This window comes from Daktulosphaira vitifoliae, unplaced genomic scaffold (genome assembly GCF_025091365.1).
Source record: "Daktulosphaira vitifoliae isolate Bord-2020 unplaced genomic scaffold, ASM2509136v1 Scaffold_1, whole genome shotgun sequence".
In the NCBI taxonomy this organism is placed as follows: domain Eukaryota; kingdom Metazoa; phylum Arthropoda; class Insecta; order Hemiptera; family Phylloxeridae; genus Daktulosphaira; species Daktulosphaira vitifoliae.
Window position 1 is genome coordinate 41,663,913 of NW_026099572.1, and position 25,675 is coordinate 41,689,587.

At 24.0% G+C, this 25,675-nt stretch overlaps 1 protein-coding gene across 9 annotated transcripts; it reads left to right on the forward strand.

Annotated features, from left to right (window-relative positions):
* The first annotated feature begins 448 nt into the window (after positions 1-448).
* LOC126896963 (CAP-Gly domain-containing linker protein 1-like) lies at positions 449-25,399 on the forward strand. Of its 9 annotated transcripts, XM_050670221.1 has the most exons (21): positions 450-580; positions 3,599-3,879; positions 6,639-6,695; positions 8,167-8,223; positions 8,289-8,363; positions 11,652-11,804; positions 11,865-12,095; positions 12,156-12,351; positions 12,464-12,683; positions 17,358-17,498; positions 17,559-20,842; positions 21,594-21,716; positions 21,777-21,867; positions 22,548-22,608; positions 22,668-22,782; positions 23,406-23,514; positions 23,659-23,718; positions 23,773-23,860; positions 23,952-24,087; positions 24,179-24,363; positions 25,058-25,397. In XM_050670221.1, the coding sequence occupies exons 2-21, from the start codon at positions 3,768-3,770 to the stop codon at positions 25,102-25,104; spliced, it is 5,541 nt and encodes a 1,846-aa protein (XP_050526178.1). In that variant the 5' UTR covers positions 450-580; positions 3,599-3,767; the 3' UTR covers positions 25,105-25,397. The 9 variants fall into 9 exon arrangements, with proteins under 9 accessions (XP_050526179.1, XP_050526182.1, XP_050526184.1 ...); XM_050670216.1 differs by having other exon boundaries at positions 23,659-23,860; positions 25,058-25,396; XM_050670219.1 differs by having other exon boundaries at positions 451-580; positions 12,464-12,650; positions 23,659-23,860; positions 25,058-25,395.
* Positions 25,400-25,675: the final 276 nt, after the last annotated feature.

Consider the following 25,675-nt stretch of genomic DNA (forward strand, 5'->3'; position numbering starts at 1 on the left):
GTTCTATTTGAAAAATTAATCGTGTTGTGTGACGTTCATCAAATATGAACGACGTTATTTCCAAACACTGTAATAACCATAATTAATAAATAATAGTTATTATAAATATATTAATTCGACAAACAATTTCCTCATATAATCCTCAGATAATCTTTGACAATATCAAAATTATTGACATTATCATAATATTAATATTTAGTGATGGGCATTTTCGAATATTTTAAACTATCGATTAACTATTTGAATTGTGTTTATACAACCGAATAGTTTTAAAAACTATTCGAATAGACTATTAAATAGTTTTTGAGTGACTATCCATAGTTACTATTTGATATTTCCCATCACTAATTATTATATTATTCAATTACTTTTAACGTATTGTGTGATAACGATTATTATGAAGTGATAACGTCATTGACAACACAATAAAATCAGCAATTCGACGAAGTTTAATTGAGTTTCGTTTTCGTTTCTAATTATTATTTTTTTTTGTTTTAATTTTTTTTTAAATTATTTTATAAAGTGTATTTGTGAATTTTATTCTTAAAAAATAATTTGAATTTTGTTTATCGTTATTTTTGTAAGTATTATAACAAGTAGTTAATATATAACTTATAAAACGTTTTTCTTATTAACAGATAAACCAAAATAATATTGTATGAAATATATTAGAAAGTAATTTTATTTATTGTTGTTTTATTTATCAACGTGCAATTTTTAAATATAGTATTGCAACAAAAATAAGCCAACAGTTAAATTAACAAAAATATGACCTTTAAAAATTTCAAGACATGGTTCATTAAAGCTATTGTTCTATAGTTCAACATTCTTTAAAGTTATTTTTCTGAAGCAATGTAATAAAAGTAGAGGTTAACTATTCTTCTGGAATCTTTCCTATGAAATATATATTGTATTGAATAAATAAACTAACATAACTAAACCATCATCATCAAGTATTTTAAACATTCCAAGAGGACTTCATCAAGACCTGCTGCTTTCCTTAGCTTAACACTATTCAATATATTTGATACTTCTTCTTTCATTATATAAAATCCCTTATCCAAACTAATACTATCTTGTTCTAGCTTATTCTATAAAAATATTCTTGTTCATATTCTATTCATCTTCTAATCATTCTTTTCATATCTGTTATTATACTATTATCGTTTATAATTATGATTCCCCCTTTATTTCTCCTAATAGTGCCACATATTTTACATTGTGTTTTACGGAATCTTTTTTTAATTAAGATATAATCAATCTGATTTCTAATATTGTTATTATTATGACTGTCAGCCGGAGCTTTCCAAGTATATAAGCGTCTCTTGGGTTATTTGAATCTTGTGTGTTGGTCACAATCATTTCTTTATTTTGACAAAACTCAATGAATCCATCACCACTTTAATTCCTGTCACCACTCCTATGCATCGATCAACTACAATGTTCCAGACCTTTGCATTAAGTCTCCCAAATTCATAGTGATGTCATATCTTTTGTAGTCATTGTATGAGTATTAATATCTACATAAAAAATTTCTATTTCTTCGTCTAACTTATCTTGTTAGAGCATAAACTATAATCAGATTAATAATCTCTTACAAGCAATATTAAGCATCTTAATCCTCTCTAATATGGGTATAAATATAGTCACAAATTTTTCCACTTCATTATCTACTATGATGGCAACTCCATACCGATATTCTGATTCATTGCTACTTGAGTAATATATTTAGTGTTTGTCATTTTTTGTTATAAAATTACCCTACTCTTACTACTTTGTATTACTTACTCCATTTCTTTCAAGATATTCTTCAATTTCTCATCTTCAACTAAACTTCTTACTTTTCAAGTTACAATTTTCAATGATGAGCTGGAGATAATTAGCACCCACTGATCATTTAAAGTCTATCGGTGACTGAGAGCCATTGTTATAGTTTCCTCTGTCATGAAAACATTATTAAGTTTTGCTTAGTCCGTTGCTGGACAGACCAATTACTGAACTGATCTTTCGCTTAGCAAATGAAACAGTGACTTAATTTCGAACTCGAGACAGTGCGCATGAAGCACTGCTGCGTTATCGACTCGGTACACCGTACCTCTTTGAGTTTTAGTTTTTAGCTTCGATGTGAAGCTGATAAAGTATTAATTTTACTATGATGTGTTTTTTTTTTATTTTTTGTGACAGTTACCACTTTTTCGAAGCCCATACCAAACCGGTTTATTTTAACGATATGTCAAAATATCACAAATCGTAACTATTCGAAGACATTACCCTCAAAAATTGAAAAAATTTCACTCATTCCCCGTAAATAAGCGGAATCTCCAAAAAATTACAAATTCAAAAATCGCTAATTTTTGACATTTTTAAACATTTATTTTATTAGAATTGTCATAACTTTTTCAAAAATAACCAAATCAATATATATAAATTTTTTATAGGTGCATGATATCTCTACCTATCATTTAATATATTTTTTTTATAAATCTGACCCTTTACCTGCCCACAGAGGGAATTCAAATGACAACTTTTCACAAAAAATTAACTTTTGAAAGTGCTCCGGAAATACTGACATTTTTATATATACCTTAAATTAAAGCTTATGTAATTTACTTTATTATGGAAAAAAAATGTTTGGACTTAATCATGTAGCTTTTGGAATAATCCACCAATTTTTTTAAATTAAACACTACAGATTTGCATCGAACCGTTTTTTATGATAGTGATTTTAATCACTGTCAGATATCATTATACTTGACCCAACTATGTCACGTCCCCACTGTTCCGCGACCTTACTGTGCTGGTTTTTTTTTCTAACACAGGTTCTGATTTTTTCTGATAGTTTTATAATTTATTTATGTTTAACGTCATTCTAAAGGTTATTGCTTGTGTCAGAGAGAACAGGAAAACCTACGTAGGCTAGCATAATGGAATCAAACCCTGGTACTTACAGAACGAGATACGGCTAAGCTAGGTAGACTTCCTACTTATATTTTTCTAAAATATTGAGGGGCTACGGCAATATTTAAGGATTTTAATCACCTTACATATACGCTTATATCATTGAATCAAAGGACGATTCACTAACCGTGAACCAATCAATTAATAAACAAAAAAAAACCTAAACAGTTGGGACCCAGCAAATTAATTTTTAATATAGGTTGAAATTTGAAATTTGTCAGGTAATTACATCACTATCAAGTTCAAGAACTTTAATATATAGGATTCGTATGTACCGCGGATGGATTGCACATACTCCATATACGAGCTATTTCCACTCAAACGATGTTATTAAATGATTATAACTAAATAAGTACTAATCCTAACGTTGCTATCGGCCCATTAAAAATTATTTTAAGAAAAACCTGAAAAAAAAACTATTTTAAAATTAAATTTTATTTTTATTATTAAAAAATATATATATATATATATATATATATATATATATATAAAATTTAACGTAGTCTAAGAATATTTAAATTATTTAAAAAAAAATGTAGCGAAATTATATCACAAGTTATAAGAGTTGTCAGTCCACTATGTTTAATGCATATATTGCATGTTCAACTAACTTTTCATTCTTCTTTTTTTTTTTTTACAGGTTGTATAATTTTTATCCTATAGTTAAATATTACTCAAAAAAGTAAAGCAAAATTAATCTACCTATTTAATATTATTATTTTTTGTCGAAGCTGAAACTGTTTGAAAGTGTAATACATTTAATAATTAATTTACCTTAATTTATTTAATATTGAAAACTAAAATCCAAAATGAGTGAAAATTCAGAAAATAAGGATACAAAATCTTCGGGCTTAAAACCACCTACAAAAATCCCTACAATGGGAGTGTCAAGGATACCTAGCTCATCTTCCATAAAACTTGGTGAGTCAGATTTATTCATGATATTATTACCCGAAAATTATACAAGTTTAAAAAATTAGATCTCGTCATCCTTTTAATGGTATTCTTTCATCTATTTATATCATTTATTTCTCTATCAAGTTTAATTTTAGATTGCAATTTATAACCAAGCGACTATTTTTAAGGCATGGATATATCTAGATAAACATAATAGATTTTTATAGGAATTTTTCTTATTTTGTTGACATAAATGGCTTTAATGAAATGTATTTTAAGATTTAGATACTTAGTTCATATAATTTATCCTGAATTATAGAAGGGGGCCACTCCTGAAACACCTTCGCAGAAAAATAATATTAGTAGGCGTTTTTCTCCGCACCTTTATTGATGACAAGGTTACGGTCAGAATCGTTTAGTTTTTGTAAATACTTCAACAGCTAAGTTTAGTGTTCATATTATCAATTGTCAGTTGACATGCCTAACCCAATATTCGAAGATATTTTACCGAAAAAGTTGGATTTGTATTGTCGTGCAGATGGTAGGACAAATTTCTTTTAACAAATCATAAATTTATTTAAATATTGACTGTTAATCTATAATAAATTTATTTAGCTATATACAAGCAATATAACAGTTTTTTTTTATACGGAGTTGTGATAATACAGGTTTTATTTTACACATTATTCATCTTTAAATTTTATAAATAATATAATACAATAACTTAAAATGTTTATTCATATAGTAAATATGAAAAATTCAAAAAAAAAATTTTTTTAATCAAATATTCCAAAAATGTATGACTTTCATTATATGTTTAAATATAATTTAAACTGTCATCAAGTATTAATTTAAGATTATATTTTATCTGAAAGTTGAAAATAGGAATATTTATTTAGAAACAGGTAGTAACAGTTAAAACTCTTTTCTCCATAAATAACAGTTCGTGTAACAATTACACTGAATAAATCTTCCGGTAAAATCAACAAATACATTATCAAAAACTTTTTGTTTATTTAATCTTAAATTTGATAGAAGAATAAAATATTGATCAAATAACTAAAATTTTGTTGAATCATCAGAAAATAATGTTTCCATTATAAAAATATACTATTTATTTAACAAAATTATTATAAGACTATATTATAAAAAAGTTTGTTGATTTTACTAAGGAATTTTATTGGTAATAGTTATAAAGAATTTTTTTTCGAAAAAAAACTATGTACATTTATTATACAAAAAAACCGAACTATAGTAAATGGAAGAAAATTTTTTTAGAAATATGTATTTTTTAAAGATCATAATAATTGTATTTCTTTTGTTTATATCAAACTTTTTAAATTGCTCAGGGAGCACAAAAAGATTTGTGATATTAAACTCTGAATATTAGGTAAATGTAATATTCAATTTTTTAATGGATCACATTAAATTTATAAAAAAATATTCTTTATTTAAAAATATAAAAACACGAATTTTGAAAAATAAATGGTGATAGTTATTGTATTGAATCCTTTAATTTTTTTTTATTACAAAATATTTCTTAAAAAATAATGTTGAATATTTACTAATAGTTAAAAATTGGATTTGGAAATTAAAATATTTTGAATTAGTTTTTAATTTATTTATTATTGATTTATATTTTTTATTATTAAACTTAATGTAAAAAATTATTTTAGATTTGTTATTATATTTGTTTAAAAAAATACGTATTTAATTTTTATAGATGGTAATTTAAAAAAAAATGTTTGATTCTGTTTATTATTATTTATTTCTTAATTTATAAGTGGATAAATATATATTAGGTCTATATTTTTTTAGTGTTTACATGAAATAATTAAATATATATTATGTCATTTAAAAAAATATAGTTGATGCTCTTAGAGATAAGGAATGAATTGAAAAATATTTAATCGCTTATAAATTGAAAAATAAACAAAAATAATGAAAATAATTGTTTTAGGAGAAATTTAGTGTCGACGATAAATGAATCACCCTATATTATATTATATAATTATTATGTAAATAAATTTTAAATTGATATTATATATAAAATGAATTATGATATCCTATCTTATAAATACAAAAATAATACTTAAAATTTCATTTATACATTTTTGAGTAAGTTTTAATACAAAATTTAAATGATGTCTATATCTTTGATGTTCGTTAAATTATGTATTAATCTTGTTTGTTTCTAATACGTATCCGGTTGTTTTAACATGTTTTTTCGTCCTACGTAAGTTTTATATTAGTGCCCCCACATCTATTTTCGTTGGTGGGTGATTTAAACTTATGACCTATTTGTAAAACCTAACATTTTTTTCAGTAATGATTAACACCTATCTGTTAAGATTAATTATCGATGTTTGCATAAAATTGTATTTGTGAATAAAGTTAAATACATCATTTGTAATTGTAAATACTATGCTATGTTTGATTTTACTTCAATGTGATCAAGGTTTTGGAGTGTGGAAACGACAATGTTTGTATAAATATTGTTAAAGAAGGATTTTATAATATTATTTGTTGTTAAAAAACCTGAGGTGATATCCATTTGGTTAAGTTAACACTTGTATATTCATTTATTTATTGGTAATATTTCCTTTAAAGTATGCGGTGGCGTATATAGAAGGTCATAAAAAATCAAACAATATATAAACATTCAATTTATTGTCCATTAAAAAAATTAGCAGTAACACATGTATAAATTACAATGCTTATTATTTGATATTGAAATTTTATTTATAATACTTTTATTGAGATAATTAACAATATCGTTTTAGATGGTTTTCGTTCAACTGTCACGAAATTGGACAGTGGAGGATCAAAAAAATTAGCAGGTAAATAACTAAGTACACTTTTTAAAAAAATCATGGTTGCCATTTAAATAATTAATTAAAAACTAGTTTTAAAATTAGAAAAGCTTGCTAATTTTATTTAATTTTAAATTTTGCATGTTTTATTTTGTGTATACATTTTATTTCTTCTGTATTTTCCCAACATGTTATATATAAATATATATAGTTATCACATATTGAACAAAGATAAGCAAGTTAATCAAAATAACTAATTCAAGTTAAGTCAAGTTTTGGATGAACAATGTTGATGAAATAACAGTTAAAAGTTACCAAACTATAAATTTAACTAGCTATGTTAAATTTTTGTTTTAACTTAACCAGTTTAAAAAATATTTATTTCATCTAAAATAAATTTTTTTTGCTAAAATCTTATAATATTATTTTTTATTGGTCGGTGATGAAAGGAAAGGCTAAAAATCGATTTTCATCATTTAAAACTAATAGGAAGTAAATACAAGTGATAACGACAATTTTTTTATTCGTTTTGGTGTTGGTTGCACTGATCGATATTTATAACTTGTTATTAAAAAAAAAATCAGTTAATATAATTTTATGTTGAAATAAATTAGCTTTTTCAGTTAATTGGTTAAAATAACAGTTGAGCGAAATTCAAAATTTTATAAAAATTGTATGTCTTTACACGCTGTGTATATGGTCTAATTTATTCATCGGATTTTCTTATTATTGTATATAAAATTGTTATTTTAAAAGCTAATTGGACTAGTGATGCTATTATAAATTATAAAAACTAGACAAAAAATTTTATATATGTATATATTGTAATAAAAACTATTTGTACTGTTTATAACATTTATAATTTTTAATTAATTATCATTTAAAAATGTTCTATTACTTTATAAAATTAAAAAAAATTATTAAAATATTTAACGTGATTAACACATTTCTAATATGATAAATAAACATTAACATAAATAAGGAAATTAGTGGAATTAGGGAGCTAGTTTCCTGAAATGGAAAATAAAAGACTTAGCTCGAAAAAATTAATGTAGAATCCAGTTTTTTAACAATTTAATTAAAAAAAATTATTTTAGGATATTCTAAAATAATTACTTTAACTTTATATCTAAGAACAATATGTCTAACATTGTATATTTCATTACATATAACATTTTTGACTACGTTTTAATAACATACCTTCTATTACTATTATTGGATAAGCTTATGGTGAAATATCTGATATTCTTTTATTAGCTAGTTAATTATTTTGCGTATTTTTATTGTAAATATTTTAATGTCACTAATATTAAATAAAGGTACTATTACCAATTAATTTTATTTTTTCAATCTAGTAATGTATTATTATGTTGTACTTTTATTACTCATTTTTTTTTTTTTTTGCTTAAATATTTACGAATTTTGTTATTTTTAATTTTAAACATATTCTTTTGTTTTTCATCTAATGCACGTTTTTTGATGTTCTTCATTGCGCTAGATATGTCATTTGCTGGGAAACAAAACGGTGTAAGCAATGAGGGTCGTAAATCATCTAGTAAGTATTCGCTTTTGTTGCTTGTAGTGATGTTTCATTTGTGTTATATATTGCTTTTATATTAGGCGGTTCTGAATACTCCATGGGTGATGCACGTAGACTTAGTTGGTTACACGAGGCTGGTGTTAGACGTAGTTCAGGTTTGTCTGTAGGTTGTTAAAGCAGTATTCTGCATCCTACTAGTGAAGACAGTTGTTAGAAAATAAGAATAATTTACAGAATTTTATTAAATAAAAAATAAAAAAATAATATCTTAAATTTAAATAATTAAAAAATCTTATAAATATTGTTAACTTTAATTTTCTCAACAATTTTTTTAGGAACTGTTTTTACTAGTAAGTGGAAATAATTCTATTTATTTAAATAGTAGTTATATTTATGTTTTATTTCATTCAGTGGCGGTTATAACTTAATGTAAGCTGTATTGTTTTAACAAGAAGTATAATTAGAAATTTTTTTGGAAAAAACAGTTATAAAATGTCATCAAACACAGACCCACAGGAATTACCCTATTACACATTATTTATAAAAAATCATAACTAAGACTTAACCCTCCAAATTTTATAAAACTCATTAAAAACAAGGAATTTAGTATATAATTTCAATTGCAATACTAAATTTCACTTTGAAATGATACAACGAAGTATAAAAAAAACCAAGTACAGTGGGGTCGTGGCCCAGTTGGGACGTGGCCTAGTTGGGTCAAGTATATCTGACAGTAATTACAAGTTTTATGATTTATGAGTGTAATATACAGGCTCGTAGACATGGGTGGGCCTGGCCCCCCTTAGATTTAATGTAGCCCAGGGCCGGCCCCCCCAAATTTAAAATTCAATTATTTTTACGAATTATCAAAAACGTGCTAGGCCTTATATACATTGAAATTATTATTAATTTGTGATTACTATTGAGTAATACAGTCATTATTATGGCTGTATTTTCATTTTTATATTCATAGAAAACGTTATTTGAAAAAGATAACGTTCTAGACGTAATAATAAATCGAATACCAATTACTCCAAACGTGGTTGTAGGTAAATTTATTTTAACTCTGGTCCAACAAATGATAACAAACTACGAAGTATCTGCATTCATTAGAATCTAGTTGATTACAAAATTCCATAGAGTATACTCTATGAAAAATTTTTTGATAAATCTTATCTTTAATTTGTTTCTTTTTTATAATTTAGTAGTTACAATAGGTAATTTATTTGTTTTTGTTATTTGCGTGCTCTAAATAATAGTAATAAAAATATGATTAAAAAAAGATAGGAATTGTTTTTAATTTTAAATAAAATCAATTTTACATTGTTTATAATTTATATTTTAAAAATTATTTATAACTTATTTGTTATTAGTATTTAGGTATAAATTATTATTTTTTTCTTAATAGCGTAAAAGTTGAAAAATTAAATCAGCTTATGTTCACATCATTATTTTATTAGCGTCGATGCGAAGCTAAGAAGGTATTGGTTTTACTATGATGTGTTTTTTTTGTGTCTGTTACCACTTTTTCTCAGCTCTCACCGAACCGATTTCTTTCAATGATACGTCAAAAGATCACAAATCGTATCTAGTCGAAGACATTACCCTCAAAAATTGAAAAAATTTCCCTCGTTCCCCGTAAATTGGAGAAACCCCCCAAAAAATTACAAATTTAAAAATCGATAATTTTCAAAAAAATTTTTCAATTTTTTTTTTACTTAAAATTGCCATAACTTTTTTATATAGATGCATGATATCGTTACTTTTCATTTGATATATTTTTTTTATAAATCTGACTCTTAACCTGCCCACAGGGGGGTATTTAAAATGACTTTTTTAAAAAAAATTAACTTTTTCCACTTAAATTTTTTTAATTTTCCGGAAAGACTGACACTTTTATATATATCCTATAGAATGGGATACTGTCTAAGGAGGAGTGGAGGGAGCCCCCCACAAGCTTTTTATGGGAAACAAATTATGGAAAATGATACAAGGGCCAAAAATTGTTGGCCCCTCCAATAAACATTTTCTGGTTACGTGCCTGGTAATATATATACTTATAATGTATAAAGGGAAATGTAAAATATAAAATCGAACATTATAACACAAAAATAGCATATGGTAGCCATTTTCACCGTGAAGACAAAATACAATCCGAAAAATTTTTTTTTTCCATAATAAAGTATATTACATAAGCTTTAATTTAAGGTATATATAAAAGTGTCAGTATTTCCGGAGCACTTTCAAAAGTTAATTTTTTGTGAAAAGTTGTCATTTGAATTCCCTCTGTGGGCAATTAAAGGGTCAGATTTATAAAAAAAATATATCAAATGATAGGTAGAGATATCATGCACCTATAAAAAATTTATATATATTGATTTGATTATTTTTGAAAAAGTTATGACAATTCTAATTAAAAATTTTTTTTAAAATGTCAAAAATTAGCGATTTTTAAATTTGGAATTTTTTTTGTAAGTTTCCCCCATTTGCGGGGAATGAGGGAAATTTTTTCAATTTTTGAGGGTAATGTCTTCTAATCTATCTAAGATTTGTGATCTTTTGACGTATTGTTGAAAGAAATCGGTTTGGTGAGAGCTGAAAAAAAATGGTGACGGACACAAATAAAAAAAAATATATATATATATATAAAAAGAAACATATCATAGTAAAATTAATACCTTCTCAGCTTCGCATCGAAGCTGAAAAAATCTAAACATATAAAGTTTATCTAAATTAAAATTTCTCTCTGTTATCAAATTTGTCAAACACCATTTCATCTCGCACGTCGATGTCTCAATGAAATAATAACAATTTTATTCCCATTTGTCTGAATTCAGAAGTCGTATTTCTAAAATATATTTTGAGCCTTTTCAGCGTTGAAAAGCTACGTTCAGCAATAGCGGTGGATACAGGAATTATTGTTAGTATTTTTAGTAACTGATACATGTTTGAGTACAATAAACAATTAAACTCACTTAGTCTATACAAGTTGCAGGCTTTAAATTTTTTTCAATATTTTTTAGTTTGCCAAATCTCATACTGGGCTTCTATAGTGTCATTTAGACTTGGTAAATAATTTTCATAAGACTCAACATTTTTTATTCCGTGAATAGAGGAGTATTGGAAATCCCGCTTAAAGAAACTCTCTATGAAAAATTTGAAAATAACAATTTTTAAAACGACTATTTTGATCTCTTTCAATTTACTTACTATAGGTAGATTTAAAAAAAATCCTGTCAATCATTTCAGCGGGGGTCTGAAGCCACTTGTCACCCCTATGAATTAGTTTTAATCTATTGTTTAAGTTTCCTAGTGTAAGTATATTAATAAAAGTAAAAGCAAAAATTCCATAGTTTATGGTCATTTAACATTAACCCATGTAGTCACCACTGAATTTATTTAAATAAGACGTTTAAAATTAAATCTAATTAAAAATGTTTCAGGAAACAGTGTTATTTTAACTGAAGACACGGATAATTTTATTATAGGAGATCGAGTTTGGGTAGGTGGTACCAAACCTGGTAATATTGCTTATATAGGAGAAACAAACTTTGGAACTGGTGATTGGGCTGGAGTAGTACTCGATGAACCAATTGGTATGAAATAAGTAATAATAATTAATATCGCATTGTTTTAAACTAATTTATAACTGTCAGGTAAAAACGATGGATCAGTAGGTGGCACAAAATATTTCCAGTGTCCACCTAAAAGAGGCATATTCTGTCGTTTGACTTATCTTACAATAGCTCCTCTGGGATCTGCTGAAGATTCAATGGTTCAAAATTCATTTATCAGCAGTAAACCTTTAGGATTTTCAACGCCTATGCCAAAAAGACAGAGTTCAACTGTTTCGAACTCATCAGTTGCGCCTAAAACTGTTACAAAAAGTAAAAAGAGTATAATGAATAATGTATTTATAGCATTGTAAATAAAATCTCGAATTCTAGATGTTGGTCAAACACCTACATCAAAAAGTAGCAGTGAATTAAAAATTGGTGATCGAGTTATAATCAGTAGTGGTCAAGGTTCTAAATTAGGAGTTTTACGTTATCGAGGTTTTACTCAATTTGCTCCAGGTGAATGGTGTGGTATTGAATTGGATGATCCCTTAGGGAAAAACAATGGAAGCGTTGATGGAATTAAGTAATTTTATCATTTTTAACAAACTATATGAATATGATTAAATTTTATTAATATAAATTTAAAATGAGGGTATTTTATCATAAATATTTGGTTTTATTCCCAATACATTCAGATATTTTGAATGTGAAGATAAATTTGGTTTATTTACTCCTATTGCAAAAGTATCAAAATCACCAATGTCAGCTAATCGAATGGCAGCTAACTGTGCCGTCCATAAAACAAAACGTTCTCCTGGATCTATGAGCGGATCAATGATAAGTGGTATTACTACAACAACAATGTCATCGATACCAACTCGGGTAAGGCTTGGAGTTGCTTCTTTACGCTACAAGGTATTTGCATGAAAATAGCTTATACATTAACATATCATAAAACACTAAGGTACTTAAGTTATTATTTGCTTAATTATTTCAGAAATATATTGGAGTAATATAAACAGATGGGATTATTATTGCTCCAATGCTAGTTCACCTGTACATTATTAATTTTAATTAACTTCAACGAGTTGAGGCTTACTAAATAAAAATTTACTATGAATAATACAAATTCAAAATATTTGCACAGGTTGCATGTTTAATATTTCATAATTGCTAAGTAAACGTGTAGAACTATTTTAGCTGTACTTAGATAATTTAAGCTAATTTTAATTAGCGTAAATATCGATTATTTAAAATCTAATTGTTTAAAAACTAATTATGAATTCTAACAAATATATTTAAACAATGCACAAAATAAAACTGATGACGTTTTAACATCATATCTAAACTAGTAATTGAATAAAATAATGTGTTTAATAAAGTTGTGTGTGAAGATAGTTAATAAAAAACTATTATTACAATTATTAAGAATTTTCCGCTCTATGTTGGTGTTGTATTAAAACTTCCTCATGATTCTAAATATTAAATGGCTAATTATAATATGGCACACAAACACGGTATAGGAAATAATTATTAACTATTTAGTATTAAAATTAATAATAGGAAATATTGAATAGTAACTATTGTACTATAGTTTATATTTATAGTCTATTCAAAATGTTATTTAAACTATTCGGCGGATCTATTTGATATAACTGAAAAGTTATCTTTGATAATCAAAAAGATGTCTTATTTTTATTTAATTTTAGACCCATTTTTGTAATTTTTTAAGTTTTACCAAGAAGTCACAAAATTTAAATAAATAATATGGTAATTTTTAAATTTCTATTTGTATAGTTATTTATTTTAAGAAAGGTAAAATATTCATTAAAATTTATTTTTTTCTTATTATAAAGTGAACTTAATGAAATTCTTCGTTAGAACTTTTCAAATAATCTATTATAACACACTTCGGTAGAACTATTTGATAGTCTATTCAAATATTTTTTATAACTATTCAATAGTTATAAAATATTTTGATAGTTTATGCTAAAAATGAACTATTTGATTGTAAAAAAAATATTCGAAAATGCTTATCACTATAATAATACATTTTGACAATAGTAAGTGAATTTTGACTTAATAATTATTTTTCTTTTACGACTATATAAGTAATTTTAATCTCTAATATACGTATGTGATATTTATTTTCATGTTATATAATTTGTAGTCTGAAGTGAGAATGGTGAAAATATATCATCCACAGTGGGAGACAGGTTATTATTAAAGGAACTATGCAATTCCATATCCATCTGTTTATGGATTTTATTTAAACAACTTCAATGGATTATCAGTTCTCAAAATAATATTTAAATTGAAAAAAATTCTATTCATTGTTTAAATTTAACTTAAAATATTAACAAAATCACTCGATTTTATCTTCTTTCATAATCCTAATTTATTGTTCCACACATTTTTTTTAACTTTTATCTAATTTAAATTTTGTTAATAGATTGTTATGTTTTATGTTATTTGTTGTGCCAATTTTTATTTTGTAATGTTTTTGTTTAATGTCCAGTCCATAAACTGTTAGTTATTAATTTGTTTTCGTTTGTAATATCTTAACAGTATTAATTTATTAAGTTTTATATTATATGTTTGCTTTAATGTTATTCAATATTAAATATTTTATAAGTATTTGATTTCTATCGGGGAAGTTATGATATGACCGTTTTAATGTGTTATGGGTGTATATTTTTTAAACCAAAAAATAGTTAATGGTGATCTATAAAGCAAAACTAATAGAAGCTTAAGTGGAAAAAAAATTGAAGTCTTTAAAACATTTTTATGTTATAAAACAAAGTAATAATTTAATGTTTTTTCCATAGCTATTTTGTTTAGTAATTATTGGATCAAAAGTATTTTATATTGATTGTAGAATATAATAAAAACTATTATTATGGTTGATCTAACATTAATTTTAGTGTTACTCAAAGAATTTTATTGAGACGAGAAAAATATAATGATATCAAAAAAATTGCAGTGAGTTATTAATGAATATTAATAATTAATAAAAAAGTTTAAAAGTCATTATAATCTTAACAATCCAATTTTTTTTATTGAATAAAAATTATTTAATTTATATACATATATGTGTCAAAAGCAACTGCAGATTTTAAATTCTCTATTACGTTATTAAAAATAATACATCTACAACACTTCCGATTTATGCGTGACAAATAATATCAGCGATATTTTACTACCAGTATAAATAACTGTTTAGTAAGTTCATAAATAAAGTGAAAAAAAATAAATCAGTTAAAACGTGCAGAACCAAAATTTATAATGGTAACACATAAAAATAATAAAAAATGTAATGCGCTGTAAATATTAAAGATCTTTTTGATACTATAAACAACGCCTATGAAATTAATTTTTTATAGTTTTCTATTATGTACATGCAATATGCTCTGAAAAATATGTGCATATTATAAGTTTCTTTTGTAAAAAGTTACGTTAAAATCTAGGAAAGTCGTCCCAAAACTGTGAAATCTATGAATTTTATTTCTTATTTAGTGATATTTATGTATTTAAGATAATATAAGTGAATAATCATATTAGAAATATTATTAGTTGGAAGTAGCACACTCTTTGTAGCAACACTACTGTAATGCATTATTTTTATTTGTAGTTATATCTGGAACGAACTACTTTTATTGGAATTAGTGCCAATGTTTGTAATTTTTCAATAGTGAAAATACTTTACTACTCGCTTCTAAAAATCATAATTATTTGTATTTTATTTACTATTCATTGTTCAGCTATTTTTATAAACCACAATCACAAATTACCACTATATTAATCATTAATATTATGTTAATTAAACGTAATAAAAAATTATAGATTAAATTTGAATGATAAATGAAAACATAATAATTATGTTTTTTATAAACATAACGTTAACATTAAAAAAGATAAAGTTGACACAACTATAAGACAAGAAGAATCAACATAAAAAATTTCTTAGTAGATAGAAATAAATTTGTTAGTGGCAGTGATCCAATAGCGCTTGCTAAGCGCGCTGATGTTCACCTGACCATGCGAGAACTTTAACAATGACGCACACCTTGCCGAATATTGGTTTTTTCAGCCATAATAAAGTTGCGTCAAGTTGGCAGCCGGCGTAAAATTCTCTAAATAGTTGGAATAAGCCTAAGGAGATGATGATAGAAATAAATTTGTAGGCACAATTAAAACTAAATTTATTTTAATATTATTCACTGACCCGCTGTGTTGTTAAAAGTCAAAATATGAGGTTAGATAATTAAGGAGAAATTCTTTCTTAAATATGTATTATTTTTTGTTTATTTCATACTAGAAAAATAACACGAGAGGCCACAACATAGTGACCTATATTACCGAATGTTTAGTAATTCTGATCTAAAAGTATGAAGTGATATTTGGATACAAAAAACACACAAAAAAAGAAAAGAGTTCTAATAATAATTAAATTATTGCTATACTATTTATTTCACTAAAATTTATTTTATCTATACAACCCATTAATTTTTTTTTTAATTTACATTAATTTCTAACATCTACCATAAACAAAAATTGTTTTTTGAATTATAAACAGAATAATAAACACACAATTTTAATTTTGTGAAAATAAAAAGGTATAATATAGAGAAACTGTGCTTTTAGAATATTTATAAATATAAATGCTAGCAACTCATAGATTTACTAAAACTAGAACTAGAATTTTAAAAATATATTTGACCTACAGCTTTAAATTAGACATGTTTTTGAAGAGACCTAAGTTTTTAGGGTGCATTTTAAAAAAGCTTTAATAAAAAAACAGCTATTATTCACATCTTTTCTTTCTAATTTTTTTTTAAGATCATAGTTTTTTGATATATGATATTATATATTTTTTTTCTCAAGACATTATTTTTAGTAGTTTTAATACATTATTCAAAAAATGTAGATCAATAATTAAATAGTTTGAGGTAATCAATTTGGAAAGCGTAGTATATTATCATTATCGTAAAATCATAAAAATTTCAAAACTTTTATTCATAAATTCTTTTGTTTTGATCGTATATTTTGAATTTTGAACATAATGTGACGTTGTTAATTCTCTATATTTCTAAATCTAGCCTTTTCATACTACTTAATGAATATCATATAATCACATATATAATAAAAGAAGTTTTATACATTTTTTATTGAAATTTGAAATATGAAAACTTAAAAAATTTATATAAATGGATTTAATGTTCAGTATTTTGTATAATTAGTCTTTTCCTATGCCTTAATTATGCATTAAGCTTAAAGTTATAGATTTATATAAAATTTTATTTAATTTCGAACCAACTATATAAGGTTCATCATTTTATTTAAAAAAACTATTCTGCTGTAGCGTAGTTAAGGTTAAAATATAAGACTATTCATTAATTGTGCATTTTATCGCTTCATAATATAGTATAAATAATACAAATTTAATATTTTAATACACAATTACTATCTAATTTGCATGATTAGTATTATTTAATTTGTTATATTCATAATATACAAGTTATTTAATAAGTAAATAAATACTTATAATTTATCATCTAATATCTTATATTTGTTTTCATTTGTGTTTAGCAAACAAAATTGTCAGAAATGGATAAATTAAAAACTCAGTTAACCCAAATGAAAAATGAGAATGATCAACTGCGAACACAAGTTACAAAAGCTGCAAATCAAGCTGACACAGCTGAAAAAAAACTTGAAGAAACCCTAAAAGTACATAATTTTCTTAAAAATATTTTTTTCGGGATTAAACAATTGATTTAAAATTTTTAGACTCTAACAGGGAGAATTCAAGATCATAGTATGGCCACTGCACAAGATCAGTTAATTTCTTTAATGAAGCAAATAGATGAAGAAAAAGAAAAATATCAAAATTTATTGTTCACAAATGAAGAGAAAAATGTTGCTAATATAGAACTACAAAATAAAAATAGCGAATTATTAATAAAAATTAAAGAGTTAGAAGTTGACTTAGATAAAGAGAGAAATTTAGCAAAAGATGTAGAAATTGAAACTATGAAAATTTTTGAAAAAGAAGAAGAACTTTGTAGAGTAAAAGAAGAATTGGAATCTCTGAAAAACGTTATAAGTAATAACAAAGACGAGTTACAAAAATCAGTGTCTAATTTAAGTTCCGAGGTCAATGACAAAGACATTTTATTAAATACACTTCGCCAACAACTTAATGAGTGTACTCAAACTAATGAACGTTTGTTAAAGGAAGTAAATGAAAAATTAGAAACAACTACTGAACATTTAAACAAAATTATAGAAGAAAAAAATAAAAAAATTGAACAAAGTCAAGAAATGATCGATCAGTTAAATGAAGGAATTAAATCATTGAATATATTAAAAAATGAAGAACATGATGAAATTATTGTTGGTTTAAAAAATGAAATTATCAAGTTGAAGAATGATAATAAAGTTATGATAGAATTAAAAGATGAAAATATGAAAGTTCAACTCGAGATTTATGAAAAAAAACTTCAAGAGTTAAATAATGAACTTTTAATTTTAACCAAAACTAAAACTCAAGAAATTAGCGAACTGCAAAATAAAGTTAGTGACTTGATGTCCTCACAATCTAAAGATAAAGAGCTGATTAATAAATTAAAAGTACAAGTAAATGCGACAATTGATGACTTAAAGAAACAAAAAAATGATAATATTGATTTTTACAAAAAACTGCTAAAAGATTCTCATGAAAAACAAACTGAAATTGCCTCAGAAACCATAGAACAATTACAAAACCTGTTTGATCAATCAATAATGGATAAAAATAAAAAAATCGAATCATGTAATGTAACTTTATTATATGTAAAAGAACAAATTATTAAATCTAAAACTAAAATTGAAGCATATTATGAAGCTAAATACAAAGAAATAGAGGAGCAGTTAAATATTTTAATACAAAACAAAAATGAAATTCAGATTAAAAATGAACAATTGGATGATATGAATAATAAATTAAGTAATGAATTAAAATTAACTATCAAACATTTAGAAGAAAAATCAAACTTTGTTGTAGAGTTAGAAAAAAAATATAATGATTTAGATTCTCAACAAAGTTTGAACAAAAATGAACTTGAAAAGGAGCTATCCTTTAAAATTAAAAATTTGAATGATGAACTATCAAATTTAAAAAAAGAGAAGGATATTTTTCAAGAAAGTCATGAGAATTATGTTCGTGAAATGTCAAAAACGATACATATTAAAAATGAAGAACTGAAGCAAAATCAAGACAGATTAATAAATCTGGAATTTTCTTTAGATGAGTTAAAATCAGCAAAACAAAATGACTTTGAAGCTCATAAAAACCAAGTTATGCAATTAAAAAATAAAATTGATGATTTAATTATTCAAAACTCCAAGTTGGCTTCAATTGATGATCAAGTAAAAGAATTGACAAATAAACTTGAACAGACATTAATTGAAAAGGAAAAAGAATCTCTGAGTCACATAGAATTAGAAAAAAAATATCTCAATGAAATTTCAAATTATAAGACATCTATTACTAATTTACAAAGTAGTATTCAAACTTTAGAATCCAAATTAACTTTTGATAACACTAAACTAAATGATGAATTAGTTATTAAAAATAAACAACTCGATAGTATCAAATCTGAAAATTTAAAACTGTTAGACACATTAAAAAATTTAGAATACTCAAAAGATTCACTTAAAAAAAAAACCGAATATAGTAATACATTAGAATCAGATATTAAAAAATTAAACGAAATAATTGAACAGAAGAATAAAACTATTGATGATATAAGTATGAAATTAGAAAATATAAAATTAACCAGTGAAAAAGTCGTAACTGAATACAATAACAAAATAAATGAAAAAGATGAAGAAATTAAAAAATTAAATAATATCGAAAATGAACATTTAGAATCCGTAAAAGAAAATTATGAATCCCAAATAAAATTAATTTTGACTGAAAAAGAAAGTGAAAAAAAAAATCTTATTGATAAAATTGTTACTATTCAAAAAGCAAACGAAAATCTTGAAAAGCAGTCAGAGCTGAGCAAATTGCAAAGTATTGAAATGGGAAAATTACAAGATGTATTGAAAGAAAAAGCTAAAACAATTGAAGATTATGAAAGAAAAACAAAAGAGTTTGATTGCTCAATGGCTAAATTGACAACAGATTTAGATATCAAACTGAAAGAACGAGAAGAAGAAACAAAAAAACTATTTTCTCAGGAACTAACTACTGAAAAAGGAATTTTAGAGAAACAAAACAAATATATTATAGAAGAAAAAGAAAAAGAAAATGCAGATCTTAGACAGAAATTAAGTCAGCTTGAATGCATTAAAATTAATCTTGAAGAAAAGGTAGAACAAATTAAAATAAAAGAAATGGAATTAAAAAAATTGAGTGAAGAGAATTTAAATAAAGATAAAATCATCGAAGAAAATATTAAAAATATAGATAAATTAAATGATTTACTGTCTACAACTAAAATAGATTTTGATTCAATGATCAAAGAAAAAGAAAAAATAGTTTATGAAGTTCTTAAAGATAAGGAAAAGATAGAATTAGAAATAGATGAATTAGAAAAAAAAACTAAATTAACTGTTGATGGAAATATCAAAGAAATCTCTGATTTGAGGAAAATTTTAAAAGAATCTTCTGAAAATGAAGTTGATAAGGAATTGATGATTAGGTTAGAGTTAGCTAATGATGATATAGTTAAACAAAGAGAAATTTCAGCTACTTTAGAAAAATCAAATTCCGAAATGAAAAATAAAATTACCCATTATTTAAGTGAAATTAAGAAGTGGGAGGATGAAAAAAGCAATTTACAATGTGAAATGACAAAAGCTCTTCAAGATCAACAGGATAATTACAATAAACAAATTAATGATATTAAAAATGAGTTTGAACTACTTAATAAAGAAAATATTCTGTGTAATAAAGAAATCGAAGACTATAAGATGAAATTTTCATCTTTACAACAAACCGTTGATGAAAATAGTAAAAACTGTGAAAAACAAATAAACATGAAGGTCAATTGGGAAGAGGAGTTAGATAATTTAAAGATGTTACTGTAATTACTTATTTAATTAAATAATTAAAAAAATATTATATTGCGTCGTGGCGTAAGACCGTATTTGAGTAGGGACGAACGTTATCCCCATCTCCGCGGAAAGCTTTACGTTATATCAATTACCTACAGGGAGTTAAAAAAAGTAAGAAAACAGGTCTATTTTTACATACAATTAGAACAACAAAATTCCTTTTCCTTACATATTGAACACCCTACTAATTGGTTAAGATCTAAATCTAGTCCAAATTTCTCTGTTTAACNCTAATTGGTTAAGATCTAATTCTAGTCCAAATTTCTCTGTTTAACAGAAAAAGTGAGTAATTATGGTTTCACTTTTCCCGCATACTTTATTTAATACAATAAAAGTTTTCGGAAAATTTAATTTTTCTAAAATTTTACGTGTTAAGAATAGGAAAAAAAAGTTAAATAAATCTATTATTACACCTTTACCAGTGTTTAAGTAAAAATCATATTTTTCAGCCTCATAGATTATTGATGAAATTAAATTAAATTAAAATAAGTGGCGATCCTAAATACAATTGCTAAGGGTGTGGAGTAAGTTTTGCTAATTGTTAGTGATAAATTTGCCAATTGGATTACCTTAATTAACGTTTGGGGATGGTACATTTCTCCCATACAGTCCCTATAAATTGTCCATGAATAACAAATTAAAGTACATAATTCACTTCTTTTTATTATATAATAATAACGAGAATAATTATATGTAATTTAACTTTTGATTCATTTTCAGCGAAAATGAACGAAAAGATCGTGAACACTTAGAATTTCGAATTCAAGAACTAACTGATGAAAATCATCATCTTAATGAACGTATTGAAACTAGCTTAAAAAATTCTTCTAATATTAATTTTATGTAAGTTTTTACTTTTATCAGTATTTATAATTTTTTTTTCATTAATAAATTTATTTTCAGAAAAGAAAAGCAATCACTTGAAAGAAAATATGAAGAAACATACAGTATGTTAAAAATCAAAGAAAATCAAATAATAGTTTTACAAACTGAGGTAAATTTTTACATACATTATAAATATTTTTTAATTTTATAAATTTGCTTCATATAACAATTTAATTTGGTAAAAATATTTTCGTAATGTGCAATCATTGTTCATTTATTTTAAAAGTTCAATAAAAAAACAAATGACTTGTTTTGAAACGCATTTCAATTCCGTATTTTAGGCATTTTTAGGATAGAGCCAAAAACGTTTAATTTCTCATAATTAATTAAATTTTGTTTTTAAACATAAATTCTTCAGATGAATAAAAATATAAATTAAAATATAATTTATAAAAAATGTTTAAATAATAAAATATATAATTATTAAATTTAATAATCTTATTATATTTATGCATGTTTTTTTATAACTGTGTTAAAAATTCATTGATAAATAATTATTTAAACAAGTTGAAATGTAAATATTATTCTATATGTTAAAAAAAATTATTTTGAAGTAATTACTAACCTAAAACAGGTTTTATGTAAAATCAGAAAATAAATTATATAATAAAAACATAAATTTAGAATAAAAATAATTATTTTCAACACATTTACATATTCACATATTTAATATAATATATTACAATATGATAAATATTTATGTATATTATATTATTTTAAATATAATTGTTTATATTATTTTATTATGTCCTATCAAAAAAAATTTTAATTGTATTGAATTAATTTTAGCTTAATTCGTGGAAATTAAAAGAAGTGGGCATTAAGAATGATCTTTCTCAAGAAAAATCTGGTATTTTTTAATTGTTCAAACTACATTTGTTTTTTTATTATTATTTTATTATATTACAGAAACACACCTTATAGCAGAAAAAAATGAAGAAATAAAAATGCTAAATTCTATTATATTAGGCCTACACAAAAAGTTATCTGCTGTTATGGAAACAGATGTATCTGATTTTGAAATGTAAGTAAAAATTTGTAAGAAATAGATAATAAAATTTTCCAATTACTTAATACAAAAACTCTAGGATAATAATGACAGTCATTGAGACGAGATCTAGGGGATAGATTTGTATATTGAAATACCCTTTTTGACATTTTTATAGAATTTTCATTTTATATTTTGGGAACTTTATATATGGCAAGTTATTGAGCGTAATTAATAGGAAAAATGATTATATTTCAATGTTTGGTAATTAAATTTTAAATCTTTGTTTTTATTTATATGTTGGTAAAATCAATAAGATACTATTATAAAATAAATTATAAATTTTAAATATACTAATAAAAAAATCCATTAAAGTATATCTTCTAGATTATAATAACTTCTTGGTATAATAATACTAGTAGAAAAGCTTTGAGGTATAAGGGCACAACTCCAATGCTGATTTTTATCGTAATGGTTTTTCATTCTTTCCCATGGTAGAATCATTTAACCAACATAAAGTACAAAAAGTTATAAAAAATTATATTTAGAGCAACATAATTTTCTTATCAAATTTTAATATAATTAATTCGAAGTTATATAATATGTTTTCTAAATAGTTTTTAGTTAATTTTTATATAACTTTTGAATATAATTTTTAGTGAAAAAAATCCCAACGGGCTTACCAAAGAAGAGTACCAAAAACTGTATAAGACGGCTAAAAATAATTTCAAGCTAAAAGAATGTGAAAATATGTCATTACGACAAGAGGTATGGTATGCACTGTTTTATTTTTAAATTTATGATGTAACTTTGTGTTATGTAAATATTTTCTTTAAATTGAAATATTTTTTTGTCAGTTTATAGTTTGATTAAAGTTAATTTGTTAGCTAAATGTTTATATGTATATAATAGTTATCAAAAGTGAAAACTGAATATGATCATATAAATGAATATAAATTAAAATATGATAGCCTACTAGAAGACAAAAAAAAANATATAAATGAATATAAATTAAAATACGATAGCCTACTAGAAGACAAAAAAAAACTTCAACAGATAGTTGTAAACTATGAATCATGTCATGATGATAATAATAAAGAAACTGATAAATCAGGTAGATTTAATCAATTTTTTTAAATGAAAATATACAAATAATATGTATGTATAAAAAATATAAGTAACTTAAAAATGTATATATATTTCAGAAACCATAAAAATATTAGAAGAAAAAGATTGGCAAATTAATTTATTAAATAACATTGTAGCTGATCTCCATTCAAAAGTATCAGATAATAAATTTAAAATAGAAGCATTGGAGAAGCAAATTTTAGAATCTGGAAGGTAGATTAATAATTTAGTTTTCATTAAGAATTTGAGTTTCTAAATTTCTAATAGACAGAATATTTAATTTATCTAAAATATAAAATTTTAGTGACCAAAAGAAAAAACCTAAAATTAGAACAACTCGATTGTATTGTGAACATTGTGAAATATTTGATGCACATGATACAGATGATTGCCCTAAAAAACCTGAGTCTCCAAAAGTTTATAGGAAACGAAAAGTAGTTGATGAGAAAACAAATAGAAAAGAAGAACCATTTTGTGTTTGTTGTGACAGTAAGTCAATAAAAATGCTATTAAAATATTTTCTCGTGGTGTGAATAATAGCACACAACATTTCAAAATTTTCACTATCATACATAAAAATAAAACATCAAATTTTAATTTAAAATATTTGTATAGTTTAAGATGCAATATTACATATTGTCTGTTGGCTAGTATAATAACACTACTCAAAATTTTTTATTCAATATCTGATTTTTGCACCAATATAATTAAAGAGTACTAAATTTTGAAGCAGAGAAGTTTCATTAATTTAGGTGTAATAGTTTGCACAGGAAAGTCAAAAAAAATTAAATTGTATAGAATATAAATTTATTTTTCCTATTGTATAAAATTAGTTTTTTATATAATTATATCAATATTCTTGTCAATAAGACTAAGATTTATTTAAGTTTTATCAAATTTACTAAAGAGTAATAAAACTAATTTTCGTTCTAGGAAATTGCTCTTTTTGTGTTAAAAAATCTATACACAGTAAAATAATGAATTAAATATTGTCGCTAAATTATTTTGACCAAAATATAAACTAAGTAATCTTGCATCTTAGGCTACAATATTTTAAAATATTATTAAAAATGTATTCTTTATTTTGACAATTATTTAGCATGAATAGTTAAAAAGTTTTAATAAAATAGAAAATTTTTAATTTAATTTATCTAAATATTATTATTAAATATTACTTATTTAGTGTTTGGGCATACAGCTGATGAGTGTGATAGTTCACTAACATTTTAATTTATCTGGCAATATTCAACTATATAATGGAAATTCTGATCTGAATTATTTGTTTGTATAATATTTTAATCAATTTTAACATGTAGCAGTAACTTATTTTATAAACCAAAAATTAAAACTTGCCTTAAAAAGCTAAATAAGACTGATGTTTTTTTGCATATGTATTATGTATTTATTAAATTATTTGTATAATTTTAAGGCTTGATGTGATATTATTTCTAAGTAATAATTTATGATATATTACATTTATCAATAATTTAATTGTTCTATTTTAAAAATTAGTTATTAAATAAATTGTACACCAAAATATTTGAGTTTTAGTTATATTATATTAATTTTGAATAAAGTTAATTATTTACAAACCTTAATTTCTTATTTTTCTTATTCAATAAAAAAAAAAATAGTTGGCTGTAGCAGTTCAGTGTGTTAAATAAATAAGGAAACAGGGCAATCGTTACAAACAATAAGAACAATAGAAACTCGTTTCCTTACTTACTGAACATTCTATATAATCAAATTTATTTGTATATTAAATAGTCACTATAGTCATAACTTATGTATTAAAATATTA